Source organism: Cynoglossus semilaevis, chromosome 1, assembly GCF_000523025.1.
Source record: "Cynoglossus semilaevis isolate Cse_v1.0 chromosome 1, Cse_v1.0, whole genome shotgun sequence".
NCBI classification, from domain to species: Eukaryota; Metazoa; Chordata; class Actinopteri; order Pleuronectiformes; family Cynoglossidae; genus Cynoglossus; species Cynoglossus semilaevis.
The window spans coordinates 31,329,986-31,356,346 of record NC_024307.1 but is presented as its reverse complement, the minus strand read 5'-3'; the positions used below and the strand labels follow the sequence as shown (position 1 = coordinate 31,356,346).

Below are 26,361 nucleotides of genomic sequence, written 5' to 3'. Positions count from 1 at the left end.
GACGACTCTGGCTGTGGACAGCCTCAGCAGTATGCTTTGAGTGAGTGGGAAGGGCAAAATTCCTCCCCCCTTTTCTATCCACGTGGGCGGGAGTGACTGAGCAGCCTGCCACCATTAGCTTTAGGGAAAACTTAACCCCTCTTTGACTGTTTTAAGGGGAAATTCAATGGCCTCTAAGGCCGAAATAAAACTTAAAATTGCAAATGCATGCCAAATTTAATTATAGTAGAGCTTTTGTCATACTACTTTAATTACTATTATATATTTCAAATATATACAAAAAATATATAAAAACATATATTATAGCTTAGGTCCTCCGTGTTTGCCAAATGCAAGGAAGTGGGTTTATGTTTTTTTTTTCCACAAATGCTTGGTTTGATAATGATAACATATCATCGTGTTCTTTTACAAAAATCATAAAACAACATAAGTTTGCCCTTTATCATGTTTAAAAATTGCAGAATAAAGATCTAACTCTAAAATATATTGACAGTAAATTCAGCAAACATGTAATACGAGGGTTAATTGTCAGCCAGGTGGTCTATAATTGTCACATGTGGACAAGTGTAAATAACCTCCAGCTGTATTTGTATAGCTGGAGTTCCTCTCTCTCTTTCACACAGTGGGCTCAATAGCCAATTGGCTACTGACACCTGAAAATAGTGGTGTTTTGTCAAGCAGCAGAGTCAGAAAAACATCTCAGCATAAGGAAGACTTAATCATCCTACTGTTATTCATAATTTTACCCAATTAAGTAATTTTGTGTTTAATTTCAACTTGTGTACCTTACAAAAAAAATACAGAGTCAGCTGTTTTTATCTTATTTTATTTTTTCTGTACCAGAGATACTAAAAATAAATGTGCTAATCTTCTAAATTTCTTTGGACCATGCAATTTTATAGTATTATAAAACATGGCTCACTTCCTCCAGTGTAGCTTTTATAAATGTGATACATAACACTTGATTAAAAGTATTGACTGTTCTGTTAATTAAATGGAACCATGAGTAGAACCGCTGTCTATCTGTTCTCACTTGATTAAAATATGTCCAGCAGTAGTTTCATTCCCCAAGCCACAGCTACAATGATGAAGTGGTAAATACAAAGGCGAGGGTTTGGGTTTGATCCTACGCTGCATTCTTTAAAAGTGCAGCAAACAACTGGCAAAGCGCTGCACATGATATTCAATATGAGTCCCACACATGCTGTACTTCAATGGTCTCCTGGTTGGTAATGAAAAGCTGCCAGTGCTGCAGTGCAAGCACCCTAAATACGGCAGAATAGCAATCAAAGCCAATTGGTGCATTGGAGGGAGTCTACAGCAATGCTAAAGCCATATTGGATGATGCTGTTTCTGATGCCAATGCTTCAGTGATTAGCCAGACCAAACCCCCCAAAATAAACCTGCAGTGGAATGTGACGATACACATGGAAGAAAAAAGAACTGACTGATACACAGAGAAATCTACTCAAAGCTACACCCAGAAAAGAAAACTCTTAGAGACAACACTGACAGACAGGAGAACAAAGTAACACAGATGTGCTCCACTGAATGCGCTGGGAAAATTTGCATGACTGAAAAACTTTCATTACAGTCGCATCCTGTTTGGAATATAATATAAACTCCCAGCTATGGTTTGACCTATCAATGACACATCCAATTTGAGATGACAGTACTATATTTGCTGAGTGCCTATGTACTGCAGATAAAAAAAAAAACCCCAAATCAGCATATTCAGCGAGTCAATACAGGAATAGGTCACAAGTGCATTGCCTTTCTTGTGAGTGTTTATGTATGCATGTGTGTGGGCGTCAACAAGTAGCAATGCTTACATGGTGGGGCTATATGCATAAGACTGTTACCATGAGATATTGCACACATTGTCCATTTTATTCTCCCTCTATACATGCTCTGAGTAGATGGGCTCACACAAAGCACAGCACCCTTCCCCCTTCACTGACTTGTCCCTGCTTACTAATCTACCATTTACAGGCAACACACAGAAGGCTATACTCCGTTAGACCATATTTAAATACAAACGACTGCCTGGCACAACACAGGAGAGTTTGTCAACGTTTTTATCTGTCACATAGTGGCATGCTGAGAACCGACCCAATTAATGGAAATAAAGGGACGATCGCCCAGTAAAAAGAACATTTCCTTTTATATTTTACGTACAATAATTTGTATAGGTTCCTGCTATTTTAGTAAGGTGATAGTAAGCAAATGTGATATGGATGGCTGTAGATGCAGGATGGCGTCTCTGACCGTTGCCTCAGAACATAGCTCTGTTTTCTGTGTGTACAGTATTTGCTGCTTTTATGAATGTCCGTCTATGATTTTCTACACTCGTGAGGAACCATCGTCTTTTCACTGCTCGGATAGGATGACCATAATTCCAGTCCCTTAGAAACCTTCCATCACCACACCAAATGACTGTAGACCAGTTGTCCTCACATCTGTAGTCATAAAGTGGTGTTGAACTAGGCCATCACCCCTGAAATTGGCAGGCAACACAACTGTCATTGGTCCCCTCAAAGATGGCAATGTGTCCGCAGACAGACAGGAAGTGAAGCTGTTAGTTCTTTGATATAACAATAACAATCTGGTGCAAAACACACTAAAGAGTCTGGAGATGACTGTGGACGTTCAGAGAAAACCCACTCCCCTGAACCCACTCAATGTTTTAGGCTGCCTTGTATCAAGGGTGGAGTCCTATAAGTTTCTCAGTGTCCGCAATTTCCCTAGATGCCCACCTATGACATCTAGGGAATATTTAATATTATATAAGGAATATCTAATATTTAAGGTGGACCTTATCTCCACCATTAAAAAAACCCAGCAAAGCAACCTTTCACAGGAGCTACTTAGATCATTCTACTTTGTAATCATTTAGTCTACTTGTCTAACTGCATCACTGTGGGGTTTGTTTCTACAACTAAGGCAGACAGGTAACCAACTGTTTCAGCTTCTCCCCTACAGTAGGCGCTACAGGTCAATGTATGCCAGTACCACCAGGTACAAGAAGAGTTCTTTTTTCAACTTATTGTAAAGTTTCTTTTACTATAACACAGTAAAGCTCCTTGTATATGCGCATACTTGGCCAATAAAGCTGATTCTATTTCTGAATACTGCATGCACAGTAGACAGTTGATTGACCTTTGTGACTGTTGTTTGGTGAGAAAACAGAGAGCTCAAGCAGAATAACCTACCTGAAAAATCTACAAAAACATAATTATAAATAATAAATGAAAACGCCTCTTCATGTTTGTTATTAAAATATCATTACACCAGGATGCAGATTTAATTAAAGCAGTACACGCTCCCAAGAGTGTAACTTGCTTTACATTTGTGACGCAGCCTGTAAATCAACAGTTGCATGACTAGCATTAATGCAGTGGTGAATGCAAACTGCAAAATAAGAATAGTGGGTGCATTGCGGTTGTTGTTCTTGATTATTTTTTAATAATCAATTACATATTCCTAAATCAGTTAATAATTGTATAAGAAACAATCTCAATGCATTGAAATGAACAATTGTTTTCCCAGACACAAGCATGATTTGTATAATTTTAGAACACAGGGTAACTGATTTTGAGTGAAAAAGATGCCAGTGCAATTGTAATCTGTTTGTCATATTATTTGTTATCGACAAAATGTCGTGATTAATTTTTCTGTCAATATTGTCTAACGCTAATATGTTAACAGAACAAATTGAGAGTGAATATACTGTATAATTTTGCTTATGGCACGTCACCATGTAATTTTGTTTTTACTGTCAGGTACCTATAACAATCTCAGAAACAGTGTGGTCTTAATTAGTCAAAGTACTCTTTAGGTGTTACCTCTGCCGATGAGTTCAAGTTTGTCTGCTGACACTGAACAAGAACCTGATGCTTTACGTTATTCTGAGAATAGACAAGATGAACCACTGATATCAGTATCACAAATCTCACCCTTCTGCAGAGGAGCCAATCATTCTTCTTAGTTATAGCAATACAGGAAAATATATTGAACAATCCCATTGTGCTGGCACAAGGAAGCAGTTGACACTTGCCAGAGTTTCAAAGGATTTTTACATTGATGGATAGGCTAATTTAAACAAGTATGGTACAACTAGACATGGTGACATAAATCTGTTTGTTAGTGGGAGAAGCAACAGCAGATCAGGTAAAGAGCCACCAGAGGTAAAACTCTCACATTTAAAGTTGAGGTTGCAAAACCATGCAAACAAACATTAATAGCATAACCATAAAAAATTATATATTGAACCTTGTGTGTAATATACTAGGCATTTTGACAAGATCTGATTGCAGATTTTCACAATACACGTCTTCTATTTTTCAGGACTTAAGAATTAAGATATGGCTCCATCAGCATTCATTTAGCAGAGTGTCCATTCCTGTCATTCTGTAATAAGCACGACAGAGATATTACCAAGATGACTGCCAAGTTAAGGCAAGCGCTGAGTGAAAAATGGCAAACCTTTTAGGCTGCGGTGCACGTATAAATTTCAAAATAATATTAAAATAATAAAAATAGGAGGAAGTCTTTTTTTTACTTTGTACTTACTTTTTTTTCTATAGTGACTCAATTATTGAATTGTAGGATCTTTGATTATCTGTACTTTTCTGACCTTCTAATAAAATAAACAATCAGAGATTCCCCTTTGAGAGAGAACCCTCTATGTAACATCATTCTCAGAGGCTCCAGTTCTTCTGTTGGCTAGGAAACATCACTGACGGTCTAAAATTATCAACTCTTATACAACTCTTATCTTGTTAGTTGCTCAAAGGGAAAACCTAGTAATACCATTAAAAGCATCTGTTCCTAGTCCTGCTGATACCCAAGGGTGAGTTGAACACAAATTTATCATTACATTGTATCTAAAAAGTGAGAAAAAATGAATAATTTATTTGTAATTTTTTTAAAGAATAAAACAACCAATTAACAGTGCCCCAGTCTACTCTTCCGACCCCCCCTTTCTGATTCCCTTTCTGCACGACCATGATTTGGCCCCTGAGAGGAAGTCGGGGTGAGAAAGTAAATTTACTTCTCTACTGACCTCTAATTTAACCCTTAATTCGGTTGTTCCCAGTTCGGTTATTCCACAGTCCCCCCCCCCTTCCCCCGCGTTTTCTGTGCTGGTAGCCCAATGTGTAGTTACATGTGTTGTAGACACTATATTGACTGATTTGTGACTGTGCTGTGACCGGCTCCGGAGAGGGATCTAATGACACACGACTCTGGTGTCGCTTCCAAATGGCTTTTGTTTGCCACGGCAAGCTCACAAAAGGAGGGTGTGTTGGCGTCTGCCAGCGTTGAAATGGGGAATGCTGATGACTTCTTTCATACACTGGCTGGTTTTCACCAGATGCAATGATGCAAGATTATGATCTATGGTAAGTAAATGGCACAAACAACTCTGAGTGGGATTCTGCTGTTATATTCCTGTCATGTAGGGCAAAAGCCATAGATGTACAAAGTAGATCTGGCGGTGCAGATGAATCAACAGTTTGATTTTAAAGACTTGCAAATCTCCAATCTGTGCTGAAAGGCTTAGCAATAATCGAAAAACTCTGAAGTAAGTAAACTGTTTTTTCCCCCTATAGCTTTATTGACCCCCCCCCCACCCCCCCATTCCTTCATCCATTTGTTCACAAGAATTAGCAAGAGCAGCAGTTAATGCACGGAGTCAGATTACAACCCTGGAGCAGAGCGCCTTTATCCCCCTATATAGAGCTTAATCTGTCCAAATCCTCTGCTTTGCTCTGCCCTAAATCCACAACATAGAATAATTCCTCTTTAATCTAATGAGCAGTAAAGGTGCACACTCAGGTTTAGAATATCTGACTGTGTTTCAGATCACCACACAGGCAACTCGGATCTTTTCTACAATGCAATTATGAACTACGTCGTTACCAGGAACTGCCAAAGTGTCTCGACAGATGACGGAATGACAAGACAGGTTTTGTTGAGTTATCATGGTGTTGCTTGTGGTTTGGGCTGCAGGTACGTGCCCAGAACTATTGAACTGCTGTCACAAATTTAAATAAGAGGTATTTGAAGGGATGAGGGATTTTGCTACAGTTTGAGGTTGCAAATGCCATTAAAGACCAAAATAATACAATAAAATTATTTTGTGAGTACACTTTAAATTCATTTTAAGTTCATCTTCTTGAATGGCATTTGTGGTCAGGGAAAAACTAATTATTTCCAAAAAGATTGTACTATTTCTAGGTTAAAAAGAACTTTGGTTGATTTCAGTATAGCACTAGGAGTTGCTTGGCACATAATGTCATCATGAATAGATAACATTGAGTACAGTAAGATGCAGTTGTTCTGCTCTTTGTAAATGAAGCAAACAATTGAAAAAAAAAAACTAGCTATTAAAATGTGCGCTTAATCCTTAAAAGTGCACAAAATAACAATTCAAACACAATGTTACATGAACTTCTAAAAAGTACGAGACAATTGTATTAGCCTGACAACATTGTGAGGTCAATATTCTGAAAGGACAGTGGTATTACTCTAGTTACCATGAGATGAATTTAGAAAATGTGTCTAAAACTAACCACTCTGAATAAAGTCTAAGGTAAGGCAAATCACTAGTGGCAGGTGAAAAGGCCAGAAACACAGTTTATAAGATGAAGAACAATTAAACTGCTTCCTGTTTGTAATAAGCCATAGTACTAGCTGGATTACAACCAAGGTTGGATTGTGCCCTTTATAGTGTGTCTATCTATAGGTATTTATTTTGACAATAACCTCTATTGCTTTTCATTTTTGAATTGTTTCTAATGTCAAACAACAACAACATGTTCTCTTCTTTTCTTTGACCTTTAAGTTAAGTTTGACTAATTAATTCCGGAAAGATCAAATTCTCAATTCTCAAAGTCCCCAAAGCTGGTATCCCACAATGACATTTTTAGTTAAAGTAAATCACAACCACCCACAAAAAAACCTTTAATCCATAGTGACAGTTTAACATTTTCTACGATGAGTCATCTCTATCCCACAGAGCAACACTCGTGTGATATCCCCTGCTCTGCACTGTCAAGCAGACGGCGAAATTACAGAATCTGCCAAAAAAAGCTAAAAGGATGAAGTTATTGACAATTTGTTTGACACAGTTTCGCTAAACTGAGGGTCCTTTGACTCTACAAAAATATGCCAGGTGGGTTGGTGCAAGCAGACAGGCAGACGTAGCAGCCTGGCACAGAATAAAATTAACACAATGTCAGTAGTTGAGGCAATCAATAAACTTTCCCAGAGCAACTGTATTTAAAGTTAATGGCAATCACTATACATGCTTATAAAGCATTGAATTATTATTTTCAGTTTCAGTGTCCATCCAAATTAAATGGTAATCTTATAGCTCTGCACTGTGTTTACACATGATAACACAGAGACGGTTGGTGCATATGAAGAAGAACCATGCACCAGGTGATCACACATAAGGCGAAGATCGAGTATGTGGCATTACTTAATGTTCTGTTCTATAAATGACTCAGCTATTCAGCTAGGATCAGTGGCTGGCATTACACTGCTGTCACCACCACTGTCTCCCCAGTCCATGCATGTCTGAGCATTGGGGCCTCTCCTCAAAAGTCAAATGTCAGATGTTATCCATCCCCTCTTGTAGAGAAGGACCCAGAACACCGTCGGGGGGCTAAGAGGCCCTGCTCTCCAGCTGCTGATGGAAAAACACCACGACTCAATTTTTCTTTTTTGCTCAAGTTTTGTTCCTAAGTTATTATAAAAATCAGCCCTTCATTGTTAATTAATTGCAGTGCTTTGGCATTTGACACTATGTTTCATGTTAATTATGAATACAGGTGCAATAAATGACAATACAACTAAAGATCAACAATAAGCGATAAAACAGATGTCAAGAAGTAAGATCAAATTCATGAAAAAATTAGGAAATATGCTCTTTATTTCAAGGACTTTTGCAAAATATTTTCTCTACCAGAAGTCTCCTGGTAAATATAGTATTGAGTAGACAGCTTTTTACCCTTTGAAACATCAGACTGATTCTTGCAATTAAAAAAGGCCAGAGTTGTAGAAGATGAAACAATCCCTTGGTTAACAATGACCTGAGGAATATTTATTCAATCACTAAGTGATAATGTAACCGGGCAACCCTTTTAACAACTAATACTTCAGCTTATTGATCGGTACAAGAGGTGCATTCAGTTTGTACCATTTTCAATCACGTCACAATAGGAGCGAAGCCAGAGCTTTAAGCCAAGATGTCTGTTTATCAAATCAACTGTTTGTGACTGAGGTTTTTTCCCCTAGTTATACTGCTTATTATAACTGTGCCTGATTTGTATGTATTCATGGTAAATGAACTATGCTACACTCTTAAACTATAACCCATGTTTATACTTTGTTTGGGGAGAGCTAGCATAAGCTAGCACGATAATCGAGGACCCCATCTGGTGATCTGAATGTTTTTCAACTTGTGTTTGTTACAACATTTGCAGGGGATAGAGCAAAAATTGCATAAAGAAAATATTCATGCTATGTTGGTAAAGGTGTGACTTCTTCTCATTCAGCTGATGGATCTCCATGAGTAATTGCAATGGCACAGCGGTTTGCATTATGGTAATTCCTTGTAGAAAAAGAAGGATGCAGAGCACTTATGATAAGTTAGCCTGACACCTTGATACCGTGCTTTGCAAACCAGACCTTTGAGAACAAATTACTTCAGACTTTTTTGCCTGCAGTTATTTTGGAGAGGCGCTTTGTATACAGCCATGTTCTGTGTTGTCATAACACTGATGTATTACCAAAACATCAACTTCTCAAAACCTGATAAAAGAATGAAGGGGTAAAATTACACTGTCGATCTTAGCATCAGGTTTTGAAATAGACACATCAACTGGCTTCTCTTTTACTGTGGCTCCCTGGCAGCCCGTCTAATGACCGATCAATAGATTTTAATCTGATTAAGATCATGGCAAACCTTCACTGTGTGTGAAGCCAGGAGTGTGAGCTGTGCAATATGATGGCATCTCAGAACAAAAACAAAGCTGCAGACTCATCTCATGACTGGAGGAGTCTCCTGGTGATAATGTTAAATCTCTTCAAAAACCCATACGTGTCACATCTATTTTTCATTAGCTTTCAAGTTGCTGGAGACTGTAGGGGGATGATCTATTGAAATATTCATTACAATAGCAACCAAGACATGCAGTGACTCTTTCAACATCCAACCCCATTTTTGGAATAAAATGTAGAACAAAAACTGATCTGCACTTGCTGCTTAAACAAAATGAGAAATTGTTTAATTATTTTTTTCCTTTCCAGAAAAAGCAATGGAGTGGAACTAAATTAGTGATTGATCTTAGAGAGGCAGGAAAAGGTCTTATGTTCCATGCAGCATATATTCATATCTAATCATTTCAACTGCTTGAACCCTAGCAACCCTAAGCCTGCTTTCCTTTGCTTATGCACACTGGGATCATTGCACTTGCCTGTTCATACTAGTACTGGAGAATATAATGGTTGCAACTTCAAGGCTTTGCATTCGTCTTCCAATGTGAGAAAGTTTCCCTGTAGTGACAAAATGCGTAAATATTCCAAAAGGGAATATGACTAAAGAGGAGTTTTTCCAAAGATTTCAAAATGGTGTCTGAAACTAAAGCAGACTATATTGCTTCTATTCATTTTTTATTGGCCAGGTCGACTTGATTATGATCTTCATTGCATTCTTATGGTAGACTGCAACGGTGGAATGCCAGACTTGTAAACACAGATATCAGGAAGAAGCAGCCTATGCAGCGTGAAGACGAAAAGTACACCGTGAGCTCCTCCAGATTAAGGATTTTTAAACCTCAACCAAAATTAGAGTAATGTGATGCTACAGAGGGGAATAAAGTCTTGGGAAAACTATGCTTGGTCGTGCATGCAAAATGAGGGAAAATCGCCCTTGAGTTAAATGCAATGGTTATACAATATCAGCATGCTTATTGTAAAGCTGTGCAGGGTATATGTAAGTATGAACCAAAAAGAGCATGCATCTGTCACACTGCTGTGCGCGTGTGTGTGCGTGCGTGTGTGTGTGCAGCTCATGAAAACACTGTATATTCACAAATACCACCTCGCCCTGCTTTACAGACTGGAGTTACCCTCACTTCCGAGTTTGCAGCCGTTGCTGCTGTCACAGCTCGGCTAACACCCGTTTTCCTTCGTGGCCAGTAAACATTTTTTTCGATTACATTTAGCTGTTGCTGCTGCCACGACCGTCAACTCTTCAAGTCTGTGTGTGCAGCTGCTGAGAGACAGAGCTATGGGACCGTGTCTTTTTCAAATAATGTGTGCCATAATAGAGAATTTCCACTCACATTTCACCACCCTGTCCGTCGTAGATAACTTCGGTTCATCATTCGGCTTGTTTTCGGACATTTCCAGTGTGTTGTAATATTGCGATCTATCAGGGAAAAAAAGAGACTGGTAACAACCGCTCCCCTTGCGTTGCTCTTGACGAACAACTCTTGAGTCTATCCGAGAAAACAGACCGCAGTGATCTCACTCGGTCCTATCAGCGGCCAAAAATACTTGCAACAGGGTTACAATTTCACTGCTGCTGCTGGAGGAGCTGCCCTGTCTGATTTACTGTTACTCTGGATCAAGTTGTCTGAACGCAGTGCGCACTCAAACCTGCTGCCTCCAGAGTCCCGCCCCTAGAAACAGCCGCCTTCCCCTATTGGCTAAGAGCGAAACGCTGTCATATCGTTCACTGTTTATTTTTTTCAAAGGGTGTTCCTGTGAGTCCAGTCTACCGTGAACTATATAAATTACATATTATAATTTAGTTGAAGCTAATCGCAAATACTGGAATGAGCATGTACAGTAATTTGAACATTTTCAACCCCGTATGCATTTTTAAAGACAAACGGGACGAGATAAAACTATAATTGGGACGATAACTATTACTATTGTTTTACCAGTAAAAATCCTGTCTCTGTGTGATTTATACGAGTGAAACTATATGCAATTAAATTATATTATTATTAGAGATACAATTTACAAGCTCATAATATAGCTTATATGCTTATTTACTACTTACCACAGCAGATTTAACTGTGGTAGAAATATTTTCACAAACATTATATTTACCAAGGACAATGTTTCAAAAGCGCAAGAAAGTAATTTGTCTTTTAAAATTTAATAGCATACATTTAATATTCACGTCATAAGTAAAACTATATATATAGTTTAGTAAAAGGTATATACAGTATAGAAGTCGTATTCAAAACGTGATAAACCAATTTATGAGTTAAACTTGTTTGTTTACAATTTCTACTTAAAATCTCATTATTTACTGACAGAAATAATTGTTTTTATGGACTGAAACAATATGCTCTTCACCATTTCGATGTGGCATTAATTCAAACGATATTATACAAGAATAACAATATTATACAACAGAAGTTCAAATTGGGAAGATAGCTGTATTGTAATATTACTAACTAAAGTAGATGTTAAAACAGCATTACCATACAATAAGAGCTTCTCATTTGGGGATTTGTTCTTGGGGAAGAGTTCTTCATTAGCACCACCCTTAGGATTGTTTGATGTCTGTCTGTAAAGCGCTTTTGTAAAATGGTAACCAAATTACTGTTCCATTTTAAGCTGGATGTTTTCATAATATCTAGTTGTGGATCATTTGTTGGGATTTGATTTGACTTTCATACTCAGAGGACTGACATCTTTTGAAAAACAAATAAATTCCTTAGTTTTAACCTCTGCATTTGCGGAACAGCTGCATTTTAGTGACATAACTGCTGTACAAGAGGAAACCAAAAGATAAACAATAGGAAAATGCTATTTATAAAGCATTAGCAGAGCCACTTGTTCAGCAGATGGAGACAGTTAATGAAGTCTTGAGTTCTCTTTCTCATTTCTCTCATTTTACGGTCTGTGTGTGTGTGTGTGTGTGTGTGTGTGTGTTAGGTCAGACCATCAGACTTTCACAGCAGATCATTAGTTTCTGGCTCCAGCCTTAGGCTTTCAGCACTTGGCTTTATGCTGATGGCTCTGCAGACTTAATTAAACTCTGCTCTAATTTGTGGCTCAGGGTTTTTTGTACACACTCACCTGTTGTCTTTTTGACACTGTTATCTGGTTGTGTTTATTTGTTTGGTCACATAACTCTTATTTGTCCTTCTGTTAGTTTATAGGCAGCACAGCCTTAGTTTAGAATACAGGAAAATAAGAAACCTTCTTGGAAACATGAGATTTAGTCATCTCCCTACTCGGGTCTTGGAGACAAATTAGGAGGAATTTAACTCAAGACTTCCGAATCATAAGTCAGTGTCTTACATTTTCAGTTTTTGAAAAATAGTCTCGTCATTGTCTATTTAATTCCAACAGGCAAAATAAATAACAAATCCTCACATTCAGGGCAGCTCCCTGCTCCCTACAACATACAAACTAACGTCTGATCTGATCCTAATCTGATCCTTTCTAAACAATGGCACTGCTGTTTTTCACATTATAACGCAATAGGCGCTTCACACGTACAGAGCACAGCCATGAGTCGCAAAGGTAGGCTTTCTCTTCACATTATTTACCCACTAAATCATTATTAAACTTGTCTAAGGATTACCAGATGTGATTAATTACTTTAATACTTTGCGTGAGTCTTGTCGGTTTATTACTTCAAATGCCCCAGGGTATTATTTTAATGGTAATATTTGAGAAATATATCTTAGCAAATATAATGGTTATATCTTTTTAATGTCTATTTTCTGATGCATTAAAATAGTTTTGTCATGCAGTTATACAGTCATTTAAGTGAGCTTTTAAAAATTCAGCAACAAGGAAATGCTTGTTTGCATGGTATTAAAACAATCAGCCTGTTACTGTGTATGTGTGTTAATTTTCCTTTGGGATCAAAAAAGTATCTATCTACCTTTTAATAAATGCTGCAGTGGCGTTGACAGAGAGATCAACTTTTTATGACTTGGATCTTTGAATGCATAAGGAATTATGTTTATATATATATGTATGTATATAAAGTTTAAGGCATGTTTTGCCTTGTCCTTTCAGATAGGCAGCTTGTTATAATCTTTCACACTGAGGCAGAGAAGTGGGCAGCCTACGTAAAGTCAATGTTCACTGGTTCTTTACCTGAGGATGGGATCTTCTGCTGCAACATCACCACACTGTCCAACAGTCCGAAGGACTACCTTGGGCTTGAAAAGTACAATTGTAAACTACTGATCCTTTCTGAAGGCGTGCTGAATGGGTTTTGCCTGACATGGGGCATCTTTTTGACCCGTGTCCTGAAACCTGCAGCTCAGGTGGTGGTGCTGCTGTGTGGGGTGGAGAGTCTGACTCCACTGATGGAGGTATTGCACCTGGATGAAGACAAATGCCATCTGTTATCCAGTAAACAAGATGGACATGAGTATGTGTCCACAGTGCTTGAAATTGTGAAAAGAGGTATGAATACCTGACTCCAAGATGTGTTTTACTTCATTTTACAGAGGAACCAGAAAGGCAAAAAGCCATCTTTTGTTTATTTTTATTTTTGAGTGATAGTTTATTGTTTTGTTATTTACTTTTTAAATGTAAAATATAAAATTTTGACACAACTTCTTGCGTAATAACATTAATAAATGTGTTTTCCCTTCCATTTTTCCCTAGTTACAAATCTACACTGCACCCATTTTATAGTTACCCCCCCCCCCATGTCAACACCTTTACAGCTTTTGCTTTGACAGTCATTCTTACGAAACTGAGAAACATTATCATTGACAAAGGAAATTGTATTTTAATTCCGTGAAAGTCACAACTGTAACAGAAATAACAGATGATTTTAAGTTGACATTAATTTGACTTTCTGTGTTCCTCCTGTAATGGCTTTGCAGCCTGTAGAAGAGGTCTGACCCACATTTTCAGAACCATCACGCTAAATAAATTATTATTTAACTATATCATATACTCATTCTTATTACACACTTCCTCACAGGAGGAAGAGGGGGCTTATTCTCTTATAAAAAAAACTGTAAAAAGTGAAATGAAAGAAAAAAATAAATGCCATTTAAAATAATTTCACCTCTTACAGGTAGACTGCTTTTAAATCTAAAATAAATCTGAATCCCGGTGTTTACAATGCTGGACAAGATTACTCCTCTTTATTCTGTCTGCTGTCCAGCTGTCATAAATATGAGCGGGAAAAAAAATCACTATTTGTGACAGCGTCTGAGCAGCATCTGGGAAACCTGTCTACTGACTTTTTTTCCCAGGGAATTGCATGAGGTGAAGATTGACAGCAAGTATTTTCTAGCACCGGCGGCTGCAACGTGATCTTTGGGTAGAGTTGTGTGTCTCTGCCATTTCCTCATTTGCCCTACCAATGATCTCTTCCTTCCATCCTGCTTTGTCTAATTGAGCTTTGTATTAAATCATAAAGCGTAGGAGGAGAAGATTCGTATTTAAACATGTGTGTGTCTGTGCAGGAAGAGCATCAGATGCGAACAGCTAGTCCTTTCTCTTTGGCCGCTGCTGCTGATCGCAAGCCATGCAAATTCAAGTACACTCTACATCACTTCATTGCAATGTACAGTGGTTGAGACCAGGAACCCACAGACTTTATACAAGAAGTGCTGTGTTTGTTCAGTCACAATAACTCCCTAGTCTTTTATCGCTGTAAGCGCACACAGCAGACAAATTAGCTTGATTATACTTTCCATTTTACTGGACCGTGTCCATACTGTTGAAATGTATTTTAATTGTTGTTAGTAATAATTGATACCTTTAATTCAAAAATGTTCACAAGAAGTGAAAGGGGTGACTTGAAAAACAGTCAGTGATTGATTAAATCCCTGGGGACCGTGAATGTCAGCAGTAAAGTCCAGGACAATTAGTCTAACAGTTGGTGGTGGATCAACACAGTCATCAGCGGCTGTCTGAAAAGCCCCTTGCTTTCTTCTTCCATTGCATTGCTGACGCTTAATGCAGACCAAGTCTCAGCTTCTCCTCTTTCACAGGTGCGTCAGCCACAGCGGAAAATGTCAACCCACTGACATGTAAACTGTCAAAGCCAAAGGTGGAACAAACGCGGTCAACTGGAGGCCTCAGCGTCAGGTCCAGAACAGTCGTCCTTCCTTCCAGAGTACCCTGCAGGGTGAGGCACTCATCTACTCAGCTGGGAGCCATTTGTTTGGCTTTTTTTTTTGCATCAAGCACCTGTAACCTTTGCTACTCTGCAATTGACTACACTTTCTATTTCTCAGTCTTCCATGGAGCTGTTTATTCTTTTTAAAGATGAGGCTCCCGGCAGAGACACTGAGGTTGAGTTCACTGGTGATAATCAGAGGCTGACAGTAAAGCCTGTCCATTGGAATGAGTGGACCCTGTGTGTCAGTGCACCTGGTGAGCATCAGGATATGAAACAAATGAACCATGTATTGAATTATCAGTCAAAAAATAAAAATGAACACACACACACACACACACACACACAAGCCCTCCCTACAAATCAGTAGCTTTTGTTATGTTTTCTATCACAGATTTTCCAGCAGGACGAGTAGCTGTGATAGTGTATAGCCATGGGGTGCCATTGAGCAAGGCCTTTCTGCAGTACTACAACATGGATGAGATATCTAACCTTCTGTCAAGGGTTGAAGACCCTGTACATTTCATGTGTCAGGTAAAACTGTGGCCTTAATAACATGCACTTCGGGGCAGTGGTGGATTGGTGGTTAAGGAAGCGGACTTGAGTCCTGAAGGTTTCAGGTTCAAATCCACCAGCTGCCAAGTCACCACTGAGGTGCTCTGAGCATGACACACACTGCTCCCCATTGTTCACTGCCCACTGGTGATGGGTTAACAGCAGACACCCAGGTCATCAACATAATCTCAAAAGCAATTTAAAGTAGGCAACTGAACTCACCTCAAGCTGAAGACATTTGATTGAAACATCTTCAACTTACTTGAGGTGAGTTAAGTACTATTATGTTGACTGACGTAACTCCAGTTTACCAGTGTTTTGTATGGCTCTGTCTGTTATCATTATTTACTGCACTTTGGGAATTTTAAGATTCATTGCTTCAGCCTGACCGTCTATTCCAGGCTCCGCTGATGTCCTAATTGAACTATTAATTAACGGTCACCTTGCAAATTGTAATCATCTGAAGTTCCCCTATAAAAACAAAACGACAGACCTCTCCAGGTTTGTGTTTTCTTTTCAGGGTTCAATTCCTGAAACACTGGATCCTGAGGATCCAACTAATGATGTAATGGGTGTTATTTTTCCAGACATCATACAGCTCCCTCCAGAGCCATAGAAAACATTAGACATGTGCTGAAACAGCCTGTGCAGGACTATTTATAATGCTAGAACTGAACTTTAGTGAAGTGCCTCTTTAATGAATGCATTTGTTAGGGTGCAAACATGAAAAAAGAGAGAAAGAGAAAAAAGATAATGTCATATGAGACACTTTTCCAAAGTGTGCACTTCAGCGTAAATGCAGCAACATGTTCTATTACAGTACCACTATAATAGAATTATTCTTAGGCTCCTTTGTGCTAGAGTATGTTAGTGTTCTGCTCTTATTTAGCTTATGCACATACACTAACTAATGCATTGATCATAATAGTCACATTTCAGGTAAGTGATTCTGGTAAACGTAGGGATTTAGGTAACCTGCTGGTGTTCAGACCACAGTGTACTGAAGTCATTCCTGTTCTGATCAGTGAACCCCACGTGCAGTTGGAAGTACTGTTTCCTTGTTTTGATGTTAACAGTGTTTCCATATTGAGTTTGTTTTTCCTGTTTGCACGCTTGCTATTTTCTCAGTTGTTCTGTTTCCACCCCGCAGTTTAAAAAGATGCAAATTAGGGATTAGGTCAGGTTCATCAGGGGTATGAAAAACGTCCGAACCAAAGTCTAGCTTGCCTCTTATAGCTTTCCCCTATGCCCTAAGTTTTCATATTTCAACAATATTTCATGTCAATTTCCAGTGCAGTAAATATTTAAAAGAGTTCACAGCTCGATCTTTTAACATAAATAAAAGCAGTTTCATATTTACTGTAATAATAGTGTCCAATGTGTGAGGTCAGTGGGACCTGCTTTTTTCCTCCAGTCTCAACCCTTGTGTTAGTAAACCTGAATTAAAAAAAACTTTTTTCTGTCCATGTTGTTTTGAGACGCTTCAGGTGTCCACTGTAGACAGACTGAATGAGAGGTTGCCGTCCATGTTGCCGGAGGGAATGTCCAAAAAAGGCTTCCATGCAGTGCAGTGTGAAAACACACTTAAAACAGGTACAGAAACTCCCCTCTTGTGCATCTGAAGCATCAAACTTCACATTGAAAACTCTCAGAAAACAGCATCTTGTCTGACTCTCTAAAAAATTTCAAGAACACAAAATATATTTCTGCACCAAGTTGGTTAGGTTTTACCTAAATCCCCACCTCTCTACCTCAACTTGCAGAATTGTAAAGTATTCTAAACTAATAACTGTACAAACAGTAGTTTATGAATACATGATAATAGCTGCCCATATGTCCAAAACGGATTAAACGGGAAAATATTTCCATTTTCCCGTTGAGCCCTGCAGGATGTAGTTGTACTTCCCTGGTGTTAATAATTTAAATCTGATCCTTTACGTTAATAGATATCAGGCAAGGGTAGAGGTCTAACAGGTTGAAATGTCTGAATGAAGACAGGGTATATTATTATGCTTTAGCTCAATGGACACTCAAGCTGTCAATCAGAGGCAGTGACCATTTGCATTCATTATAGTGTATGTTGCTGAATGCTGTTGAAAAAAGCGTTCAGCAACATAAGCCTTGCATTAAAAAGTGTTTCACCATGATTGTAGTTATTTTGGAGAATTCCCTTCACACCCTGTCTTTATTCCATGTCTTTCTCTCAAAGCAAGTGTGTGACAACCAACCTGCCCACATTTGTGTTCTTGCTACTTAATGCACAAAGGAAAAAAATAGTACAAATTTTTTTTCCTTATTTTTTTGCAAATTACGTGGCAAATGGGTGGTTTCATCAACTACCCAGATGGATTCCTAACGTTGCTAAAAAGGCCACAGGGAAATCCATTTCCATGATGAACAGGTCAATAAGTGCCTCCAAGCTGTCTTTCTGTGACTCTCCTGAATAAATCCAATCACTAACATTGTACCAGGCCAATCTGTTATCACCTGAAAGGAAGTAACATAAGTGGACTAGTTGCAGTGTGTGGCTGTTTTCTTTTTAAATCTTCTCATTTTTGGCTCAGAGAACCACACAGATGTATCATCAGTCTGCCACTTTGGGAACCAGTATAGCTGGAAGAAGATGCCAAGGCAGCTCCTGCAGTGTGACGATGCTAAGAAGGTGGTGTGCACGTCCAATTGCCATGATCACACTTCCACTGACTTAGCCCAGGGTCAAGGCTGTACAGATCTTCATGTCCTATTGAAGAAAATGGAGGTAGGTTTTTCATCATTATTTGATAACGTCAACCTATCTACCATCTTTATTTACCAAACATTCAATCTTCATTTTAAATGTCGATCTTAACAAACCGCACGTCCAAACTGAATTCAACCTTATTACCTTCAGGATTGTATTGTTTAGCATTATTGATTATCCATTCAATGAAGCTTTTTTTTTAAAAAAATACCAATATTTGACGACACCTTCTCATGTAAGGTGATTTGTGAGCCAATTAAAACCGTCCCGGTGGCATATTGAGCCAACTGGATGCAATATCAGCCAAATGGAATTCTTCAGTTTCTAGTTACCTGCTGACAGCTGAGAAAAACAACACAGTGAAGCTTAGAGCTCCAGAGATTTCACTGCACTCACTCACACCAATAACGCATGAGAAATATGAGTGAGTGCTTTATCAATAATGAACACAATGTAGAGAGCAGAAAAATAGAAAGCAGGAAGAGAGACCTGTGCACCGGGGGAACCTCGCCCCCTCTAAAGCAAAGTCTTTTCATCCTGCTCTAAGCTCAGTTGGTGGATGGATGCTAACGTCCCCCTCTTCACCACTGAATATGTTAGGTTTCTAATTGAACACCCCCACGGCGACTAGAAAGGCTGTTTGTTCATGCATGCACAATGACGAACAGTGCAGGTCGTCTGCAAATATTCAGACAATTAATGTGACCACTAATGCTGAGGTTTTGCCACATAATGGCTGCCATTTTCTCATGTTAATACAGAGATCCTGTCCCTGCCCAACCTCCTTTTTTAAGGCATAGATAGAGTAACACAAGAGCAGCACGTTTGCCACTCATTCGCTAATGAGTGGCAATCCAAATTTAATAGCTCCCTGAGCGTGCATGCACATCCCTTTATCTGATAGAAATGGAGGACACTGGCATCACAATGTTCTTTCCAATGCTAATTTCATTAAGTAGCTGGGACATTTCCATGAAAAAAAGATAAAATGCCAAGTGGTTAGAGTGTTGGACGAAAACTACACCAAATGTCACAGGTGCATCTGTTGATGGTCTAACACATACATGTCAAACTTAAGGCCCGGGGGACAAATGGGGCCCGCCAAGCTGTTCATAGAGTTGCTTAACCTATGAAATTATGAACAATATTTGTAGCTTGAATAAATAATAATTAAATACAGAAACATGTATTAGTCTGTCATAGAGTAGTTACATCTATACCAGTGGTCCCTAACCTTTATAGTTCCAAGGACTGGACAGCCAGTACCACCTGTTACTACGGATCCGGACCAAGGTGCTGAGTGTGAATTTTCAAAATAAAACATCTTTTAGACTCTATTCTGTTTGTTTCAGGGTCTGAATTACCTATTATTTTAAAATATTGCCAGATTATCTTAAATAAAGAAATAAACGGATATTACTGGATTTTCTTTAAATGAAGTAAATTAGTAAAAATTAAGTACATTTTTTCAGTGTGTCCCACTGTGGCCTGGTACCAAATGACCTTTGGACTAGTACTGGTCCGTGGAGCCCTGATCTATACAGTCTTCCAGTTACTACCGTGCCTTCAAGGGGAACTGTATTGCTGATGTGGCCCCCGGTGAATATGAGTTTGACACCCTGGTCTAACATGAAAAAAGTGGTGAGCACAAGTCCTAGGTTTCACGGAGTAATTTTGCCAAAGTGCAGCTTCATGTAATGTCCTATGCTGCTGTGATAAATCAGTGCTATGATGAAGCAGTGAGACCTATTGACTATAAAACTAAGAAAAAAGTGAGACTACAGAAAATCTTTTGTCAGTGACTGTCTTCAATTGCTGTGAATATACAGTATATCTGTATCATGTTAAAGTAAACAGGCACAGGTTTAACTACGTAAATTGGCACGAGAGAATCCTAATTTCATTGTATATAGTTTTGGTATGCTGGTGTAAAATACGTACTTTAAAAAGGACAAAAAACCCAGTGCATTGCCAAAAATGACTTCAGGATCCCATTCCCTTATTGTAAGAAAAAGCATGAAATATGAAAATATTTCAAATGCAAATAAATTTTACTTTACTCAACTGGGTTTGGCCTTTTTTCACAGTGTTTGCTATGTGCAGCAGTGGACTGAAATCCTGCTTTTGAATTTTTAGGCAAAATACATTTGACTGTTTTGATCACAAGCACAATAATTTACTTCCAGTGAAGACACGGTCGCCACCTCTGAAATGATACTGAAGAGCTGGTATCAGTGGATTCACTCTTCTTATCAACCAGAGAGAAGAACGTTATCACTGTTGTTTCCTTTCAAAGTCACCATAATACAGGCAACTTTTAACTTTCTTTAAAGCCGCGGATCAACCCAGAGTGGATTCTTCCTCTAGGGAAATTTAGACACTCTAACAGCTGTTGCAAATGTATTTATCCTCCTGACAACACTGTTAATTGAGAGTGACTGCAGATGGAGCAAGGTTTGATCAGATTGCTCCAGTGAGTCAAAGTGCATGCATGAGCTGACAGGGAGCAGCAGAGTCAAAGACATTTCCCTGCAGGGACTTTCACAGTGCTATAGATGCACCATAAAAGACAGATCTGGAATAAAGAACCATTTCCAGTTTTCTCAGAGGGTAATTATAGTTATTCCTGACATATGAAACAACTGAGTACGCTGCAGGAACAAGCACTTGGAGTTTCAGACTGCCCACTTTTTTGCATGGCAGTTTCATTAACTCGTCTGCAGCGTTTCCCCCACCTCCAATTAATCAAGCCATGATACATCAGTGATTTGGGCGTCATTGTGGCAGCCATCTGTCAATAAATCCTGGATGGATTGGTCCCCTGCTTCAAACCCAGGCAGAATCACTCACAGGGCCCGCGTCAGATCCAGTAGTCTGCCCTGGAACCACACTTCTTTGTTAATTAGCTGTGAACTGTTCCAGAGGGGAGCAGGCTGAATAATTCAGGAGGAGCATAGTCAGAATACAAATACAGCAAAAGCTCTGCTCTTATCTACACCGTCTTAGGACTGCAACATTGTGCCGGCTCACAGTAATTACTTACGCAAACATACATAGTACTTATTTAATATTTAAATACAGGGTCACTTAGAATTAGGATGAACGCTGTGCTGCTAACAATATTTCACAGTGGACACTTAGACACAGACAGCAGAGTTGCAGAACTATGGAATGAGTTTTCTACTGAATCCAGAGCTGAAGACAATGCAGGACCATATGTGCTGCAGGTTTGTCTTGATTTGTGTAACGTACACCACTATTCAAATATGTGGGAGCACATTAGGTAATGTCCTAAGCTCACGACTGTGGATATTTGTTGGTTTCACTGTTCGGCCTGTGAATGTCATTAGCAATGAACTTATTTGGTTATTATTCAAATGGTTGCGTTATCCTGGTTTGCACAGTGTAACGTTTTACATCTGTTAGATCTTTGGCTCCCAGAGTTTTCCTCCAGCAACCCTCCCCCATGTCAACACGTCAGCTTTTGATTTAAACTGCACTAAACTTTATCTTCAACACTGTAATATATTGAAAACGGCTTTTTTTAATGGCCGTGGAAAATACAATTACAAATCATAGCAGTTTCCCCACTGTGAGACAAATGAAGTCAAAATATAAAAATACAAATTAATTTGCCCTGTTGTCCTGTAAAGTTACCATTAGTTTCAGTTAGGCTGAAAAATAGTTCAATAATAGACATAATCTGTAAAATATTTTAAAATTGCAACACTACATATTCCTACTAAACATTAAAGTGTAAGTACTTCAACTATATTCACAATCATTACATATTTTGAGACCTAATTTGCACAGACTGCACTACACAGTCACAGTGTTGTGACAAATACTCATTGTTGGAAGAAAAATAATTTAGAAACACCTTTGCTGCGGTAAAACAGTTTAAAGAGGGAGTCATTCCTTTTCTATGGATTGTAATTATTTAACATCTTCTACGCCCAACAATTATTCAGTGACATCTGATAGCATTAGAATAATAAGACAAATGTTGAAGTCCCCTGATCTGTAAAAACAATTCATCCATATGTCACTGCACCAAAAGACACGAGGAACAAGGAATGCAGACTGTAGGCAGCTGCTGAGAACAGATTTACAGTTCTAATCTCTCCCCAGAAAAACTTGAGATTTTTATTCCCTCGAACAAAATCACACTGCTATGTCTGAAGCACCGCTGCGCCGACTGCAGCAGTGAGGGTGAATCTGTCTGGAATGCCTGTGGTTCCTGCAGTTTCAGACATCTGTAGAATGATTTAGTATCAGTGGTTAGTAAATAAATACTCCTCCTCATCATCATCTTCCTCCTCGCTGCAGGAATTACCTCTGAATATTCCACAGTGTGCTTTAAGGAGAGTACCTGAACCATTTAATGTACATGCTGCGGTCACCATTAACACACCCTTTCTACCTGTTGGCACTGTTGTGAAACTACTACTGTTATCCATGGCTAAACTACTGTTAAGCCACTGATTCACTGCAGCCTTTAAGTAATTTACAGTAGGCTACTCAGAGCAGTGTAATATTGTAATTGAGTCACGAGTGCGTGTGTTGCTTGGAAACTGCACTCCAGTGCCGGGCATATTAAATGGAGAATGTTGATCAAAATAAATTCAATCTCCTTACAAAGTTTATTGACAAATGGATTTGGAATACAGAGTGTAATCTTGAAAAACATAATACTGGAATCAAGTATTTATTCCTGGGGGTAAATTCAAATTCTGTACTTTTACAGGTATTTTCTCACTCAAAGTGCTTCACACTACAGATTTTGGCATATAAAACCTGATAAGTCAGCATTTAAAGACCACAACCCTCTAGGTGTAGGACACAGTTTTATCTATGTTGTGTTAGTGGAGTATTAAAAATTGCACTTTTGACTTTTGCCCTGGTCTCAAAATACACGTATTTCAAATACAACTTCAATTTCGCTTGAGTTTTTGAAATGCTCCCCAGTAGGTAGAGCTAGATTCATATATTATCACTGTGTAATTAGATTCACAATGTAAACATCAAGCAGGGGTTTCTGAGTTCCTTACTAAATGATATGTTTGGACTGATAGGGGACGACTGTGTGATTTGATAATTACTCTGATCATAGCCCTGTCTGTCATTCAACATGGTATTAGCACATCGGTCGACCCGAAGGCAGCAGCAGCAGCAGCAGCAGACGCTCTGTTGTCAGAGGGAAGAGTGAACTCTTCAACTGTGCAAACACATTTACTGCAGAACTCTTTAATTCCTAATGTCTAAAAGTTAATTTCGGACATCCCTACTCACTACCCTTTATTTGTAACAGAAGTAGGTAGAATCCATTATGGTCGACCCCCAAGAAAATGTTCGTGTTTTTACTCCACTAAGTGACAAACGTACACAGTTATTTGGTTTAATCAAATCTGAGGGAGTTTCAATGGCATGAGGTAAGATACGGACGTGGAATAAAAATTGTGACATGGAATTTCACTACTTGATGTTAGTAAATACCAGCGCACTGTACCTTTAAGAGACCAATAAGAAAACAAACAGATTCCACTTGTTTTTAATCCATACCATCACCTTCTGTGTGCTCTTTTGTTGCAGAATGATTTGGACAATGCTGAGGACAACAGTTGTGGCAGTGTGTATGAAAATACATGGCCTACAGGTGAGTGAATCACTGATGGGAAGTGGAAGGAAGCTAGAGGGAAAGCCGGATGGGAAAATAGAATTGTTTGTTTCCAACATATCATCGCTAGAATCCTGCGCAGCTGTTCATTTCCAAACACTTATTTTTTTTGTCATGCTAATGATGGGCACGCCATGCAGCACTGCTTTCCGTGAAATGATGGTAGCAAAACCAGCATGAAGCAATTTATCAAGACTTTCTGTGCATCAGGGAAGCCTTCCAGCGAGGAAGGCCAGAGAGAGCAGCAAGAAGAAGGCGAGGGACGGGAGAAGGGGGATTTCTACGCATCACTGAAGATGAATGATATATACAGCACCGTCCACAAATCAACAAGGTCGGTCGTCGCCAACCGCCCACCAGTACCAACACCACGGTCTGAGTGTGTTCAGGTGATGGACAACAGAACCCCGTTCATCGCTCAAGGTATCTGTTCCCTTTTATGATATTCCCCCCAGAAACCCCAGATATGATAGAGCTCACCTGGATTAAAACCAACACTGAGTAAACAGCATGTGAAGAGGGTCTGAAAGCTAATGTAGGAGGGTGGAAGTGCCTGGTATGTCCATTGTCGAATGGAGTAGAGAGGCTTTTTAGCGTAGCACTTTGTTTTGATCCAACAAATCACAGAAACACACTGGCTCACCGCTTCAAAACAAACGAAAGTCACAAACAAAAAAGAGAAGGACCCATTCACCAGCGTCAAAAGCTGACAGGCCCTAAATGTTCAAATCCAACATGTGAATATTTCATGAGGATGAAACGGTCAAAGTCACTGGTATTATTAAAGCTTATAAATCATTAAAGTGTCCGCAGCTGTCTCTTTTCATCAGGCAGGAGCAAACATGAACACATGTATCCACCGGTGATTGTTATTCTCACTGACAGCGCTGAACCTGACCCTGGTTAATGAATTCAAAACACACATTAAAAAAACTGTAGTTACAAAACACCCTAATTAGGCATCTTTCTACTGAGCTTGTTTGCATCCTGTGAGCCAACTCACTTCCCAAAGGGGCTTACAAAGCAGAAAAAGAAATTGAGTGGAGTGCACCACTGAACTCTCTGCATCTCCACCATCCTCTCAGTAATAGACAGGGAACCACGAGCCTGCCATCTGCAACCAATCTGGGCCAGGCCAAGGCCAAGTCCACCAAAATAAGTCATTGCACGTGTTTTCCATCGTCCCTGTCCCCAGAGTGCACGAGAAAAAGGAGAGGGATTTCGAGGTTTCCATCTATTGAGACAGCCGAGCTTCGAACCGCACAAGGATCACATTTTGCTTCTCACTCCCACTGCCGCAGTGAAAGATGGGAGAGGAGAGACGAGGCTTGGTGGAGGATTAGGCTCGGAGCCAGTTATTGGAGAACACGAGTGGAAATAATGAGGAGTTTTTTATTTTACTTTGTTAGCAACAGCGTCCTTGGTTCAGTATGTCTGAAATGTTGGATTTTGATTGAAATTTGGTCGCAGAGGAGAGGAAATAAGTGGAACGTTAAATACATGGGAGCAGTGCAACACAGAGCAGGCAAGACAGAGTGAGAGCAGCGGTCATGTGACACATCTGCTGCACTGCTTCACTCTCAATTTCATTCAAATTTAAGCCACAAAGCCAGGCTGGTCTATGGCTGTGTTTGAACATGGGCTGAGGGAACAGTGTCAGAGTCCCTGTACTGCAGGAAGCAGTTAGAGACAGGATTATCTGGCAGGGTGTGGATGTTGAATTTAAATCCAGAGTTGGTCACACAGCCACAGATCCACTGACTGTGACAGCTACACTGTGATGCCATTCAACCAAGCCGTTCACTGCCGAAGCAAAAGCCTCATTCAGAAGGAAATGATATGAAGCGCAGAAATGATAGTTAGTAAAATACTATACTTTTTCACGTTCAGATTTCCTCACATTTGTACCTCTTGAATGGATGTCTTTTTTAATCTACATTCTATTCTTAATGTACGAAGCGTTGCACATCTTAGGCTGAGGCGATTGTTGTGAAGATTATGGCATACCTCCACCTTGTGGCAAAACAGTAAAATACAGTGAAATAGACCATAAGTTGCCATTTAGGAATCGTATGGAAGAGTTTCTTACTTATTTTAGTTATACAATGGTTCCAGGTCAGATGTACCGATACATTAGTCACATTTTTTTCCCCTTTTGTCTCTTTTTTTTAAAGAGGAGCTTCTACTGTAGGTCAGAAGTACATTTGGTATACGATAATGGTTCGTGACTGAATGAAAAGATTCTTTCCA

At 39.2% G+C, this 26,361-nt stretch overlaps 2 protein-coding genes across 5 annotated transcripts in view; one reads left to right on the top strand and one right to left on the bottom strand.

Moving 5' to 3' along the window:
* The window catches only part of LOC103390268 (serine/threonine-protein phosphatase 2B catalytic subunit alpha isoform), a 62,286-nt gene extending 51,600 nt beyond the window's left edge, over positions 1–10,686 (bottom strand). The window contains exon 1 of one of the 4 annotated variants that reach the window (XM_025056936.1): positions 10,356–10,686. In XM_025056936.1, coding sequence (XP_024912704.1) covers positions 10,356–10,416 — 61 coding nt within the window. In that variant the 5' untranslated portion in view covers positions 10,417–10,686. The remainder of the gene's footprint in view (positions 1–10,355) is intronic. The other 3 variants (XM_017035766.2, XM_008326072.3, XM_008326089.3) reach the window with 3 other exon arrangements.
* Positions 10,687–12,548: 1,862 nt separating this feature from the next.
* On the top strand, positions 12,549–26,117 carry LOC103390870 (B-cell scaffold protein with ankyrin repeats-like). Its single transcript, XM_025062113.1, has 9 exons — positions 12,549–12,561; positions 13,066–13,461; positions 15,012–15,148; positions 15,258–15,396; positions 15,534–15,689; positions 17,081–17,311; positions 18,259–18,452; positions 24,027–24,090; positions 24,265–26,117. Exons 1-9 carry the CDS (start codon positions 12,549–12,551, stop codon positions 24,552–24,554), a joined length of 1,620 nt encoding a protein of 539 aa, XP_024917881.1. The 3' UTR covers positions 24,555–26,117.
* The last annotated feature ends 244 nt before the right edge of the window (positions 26,118–26,361 follow it).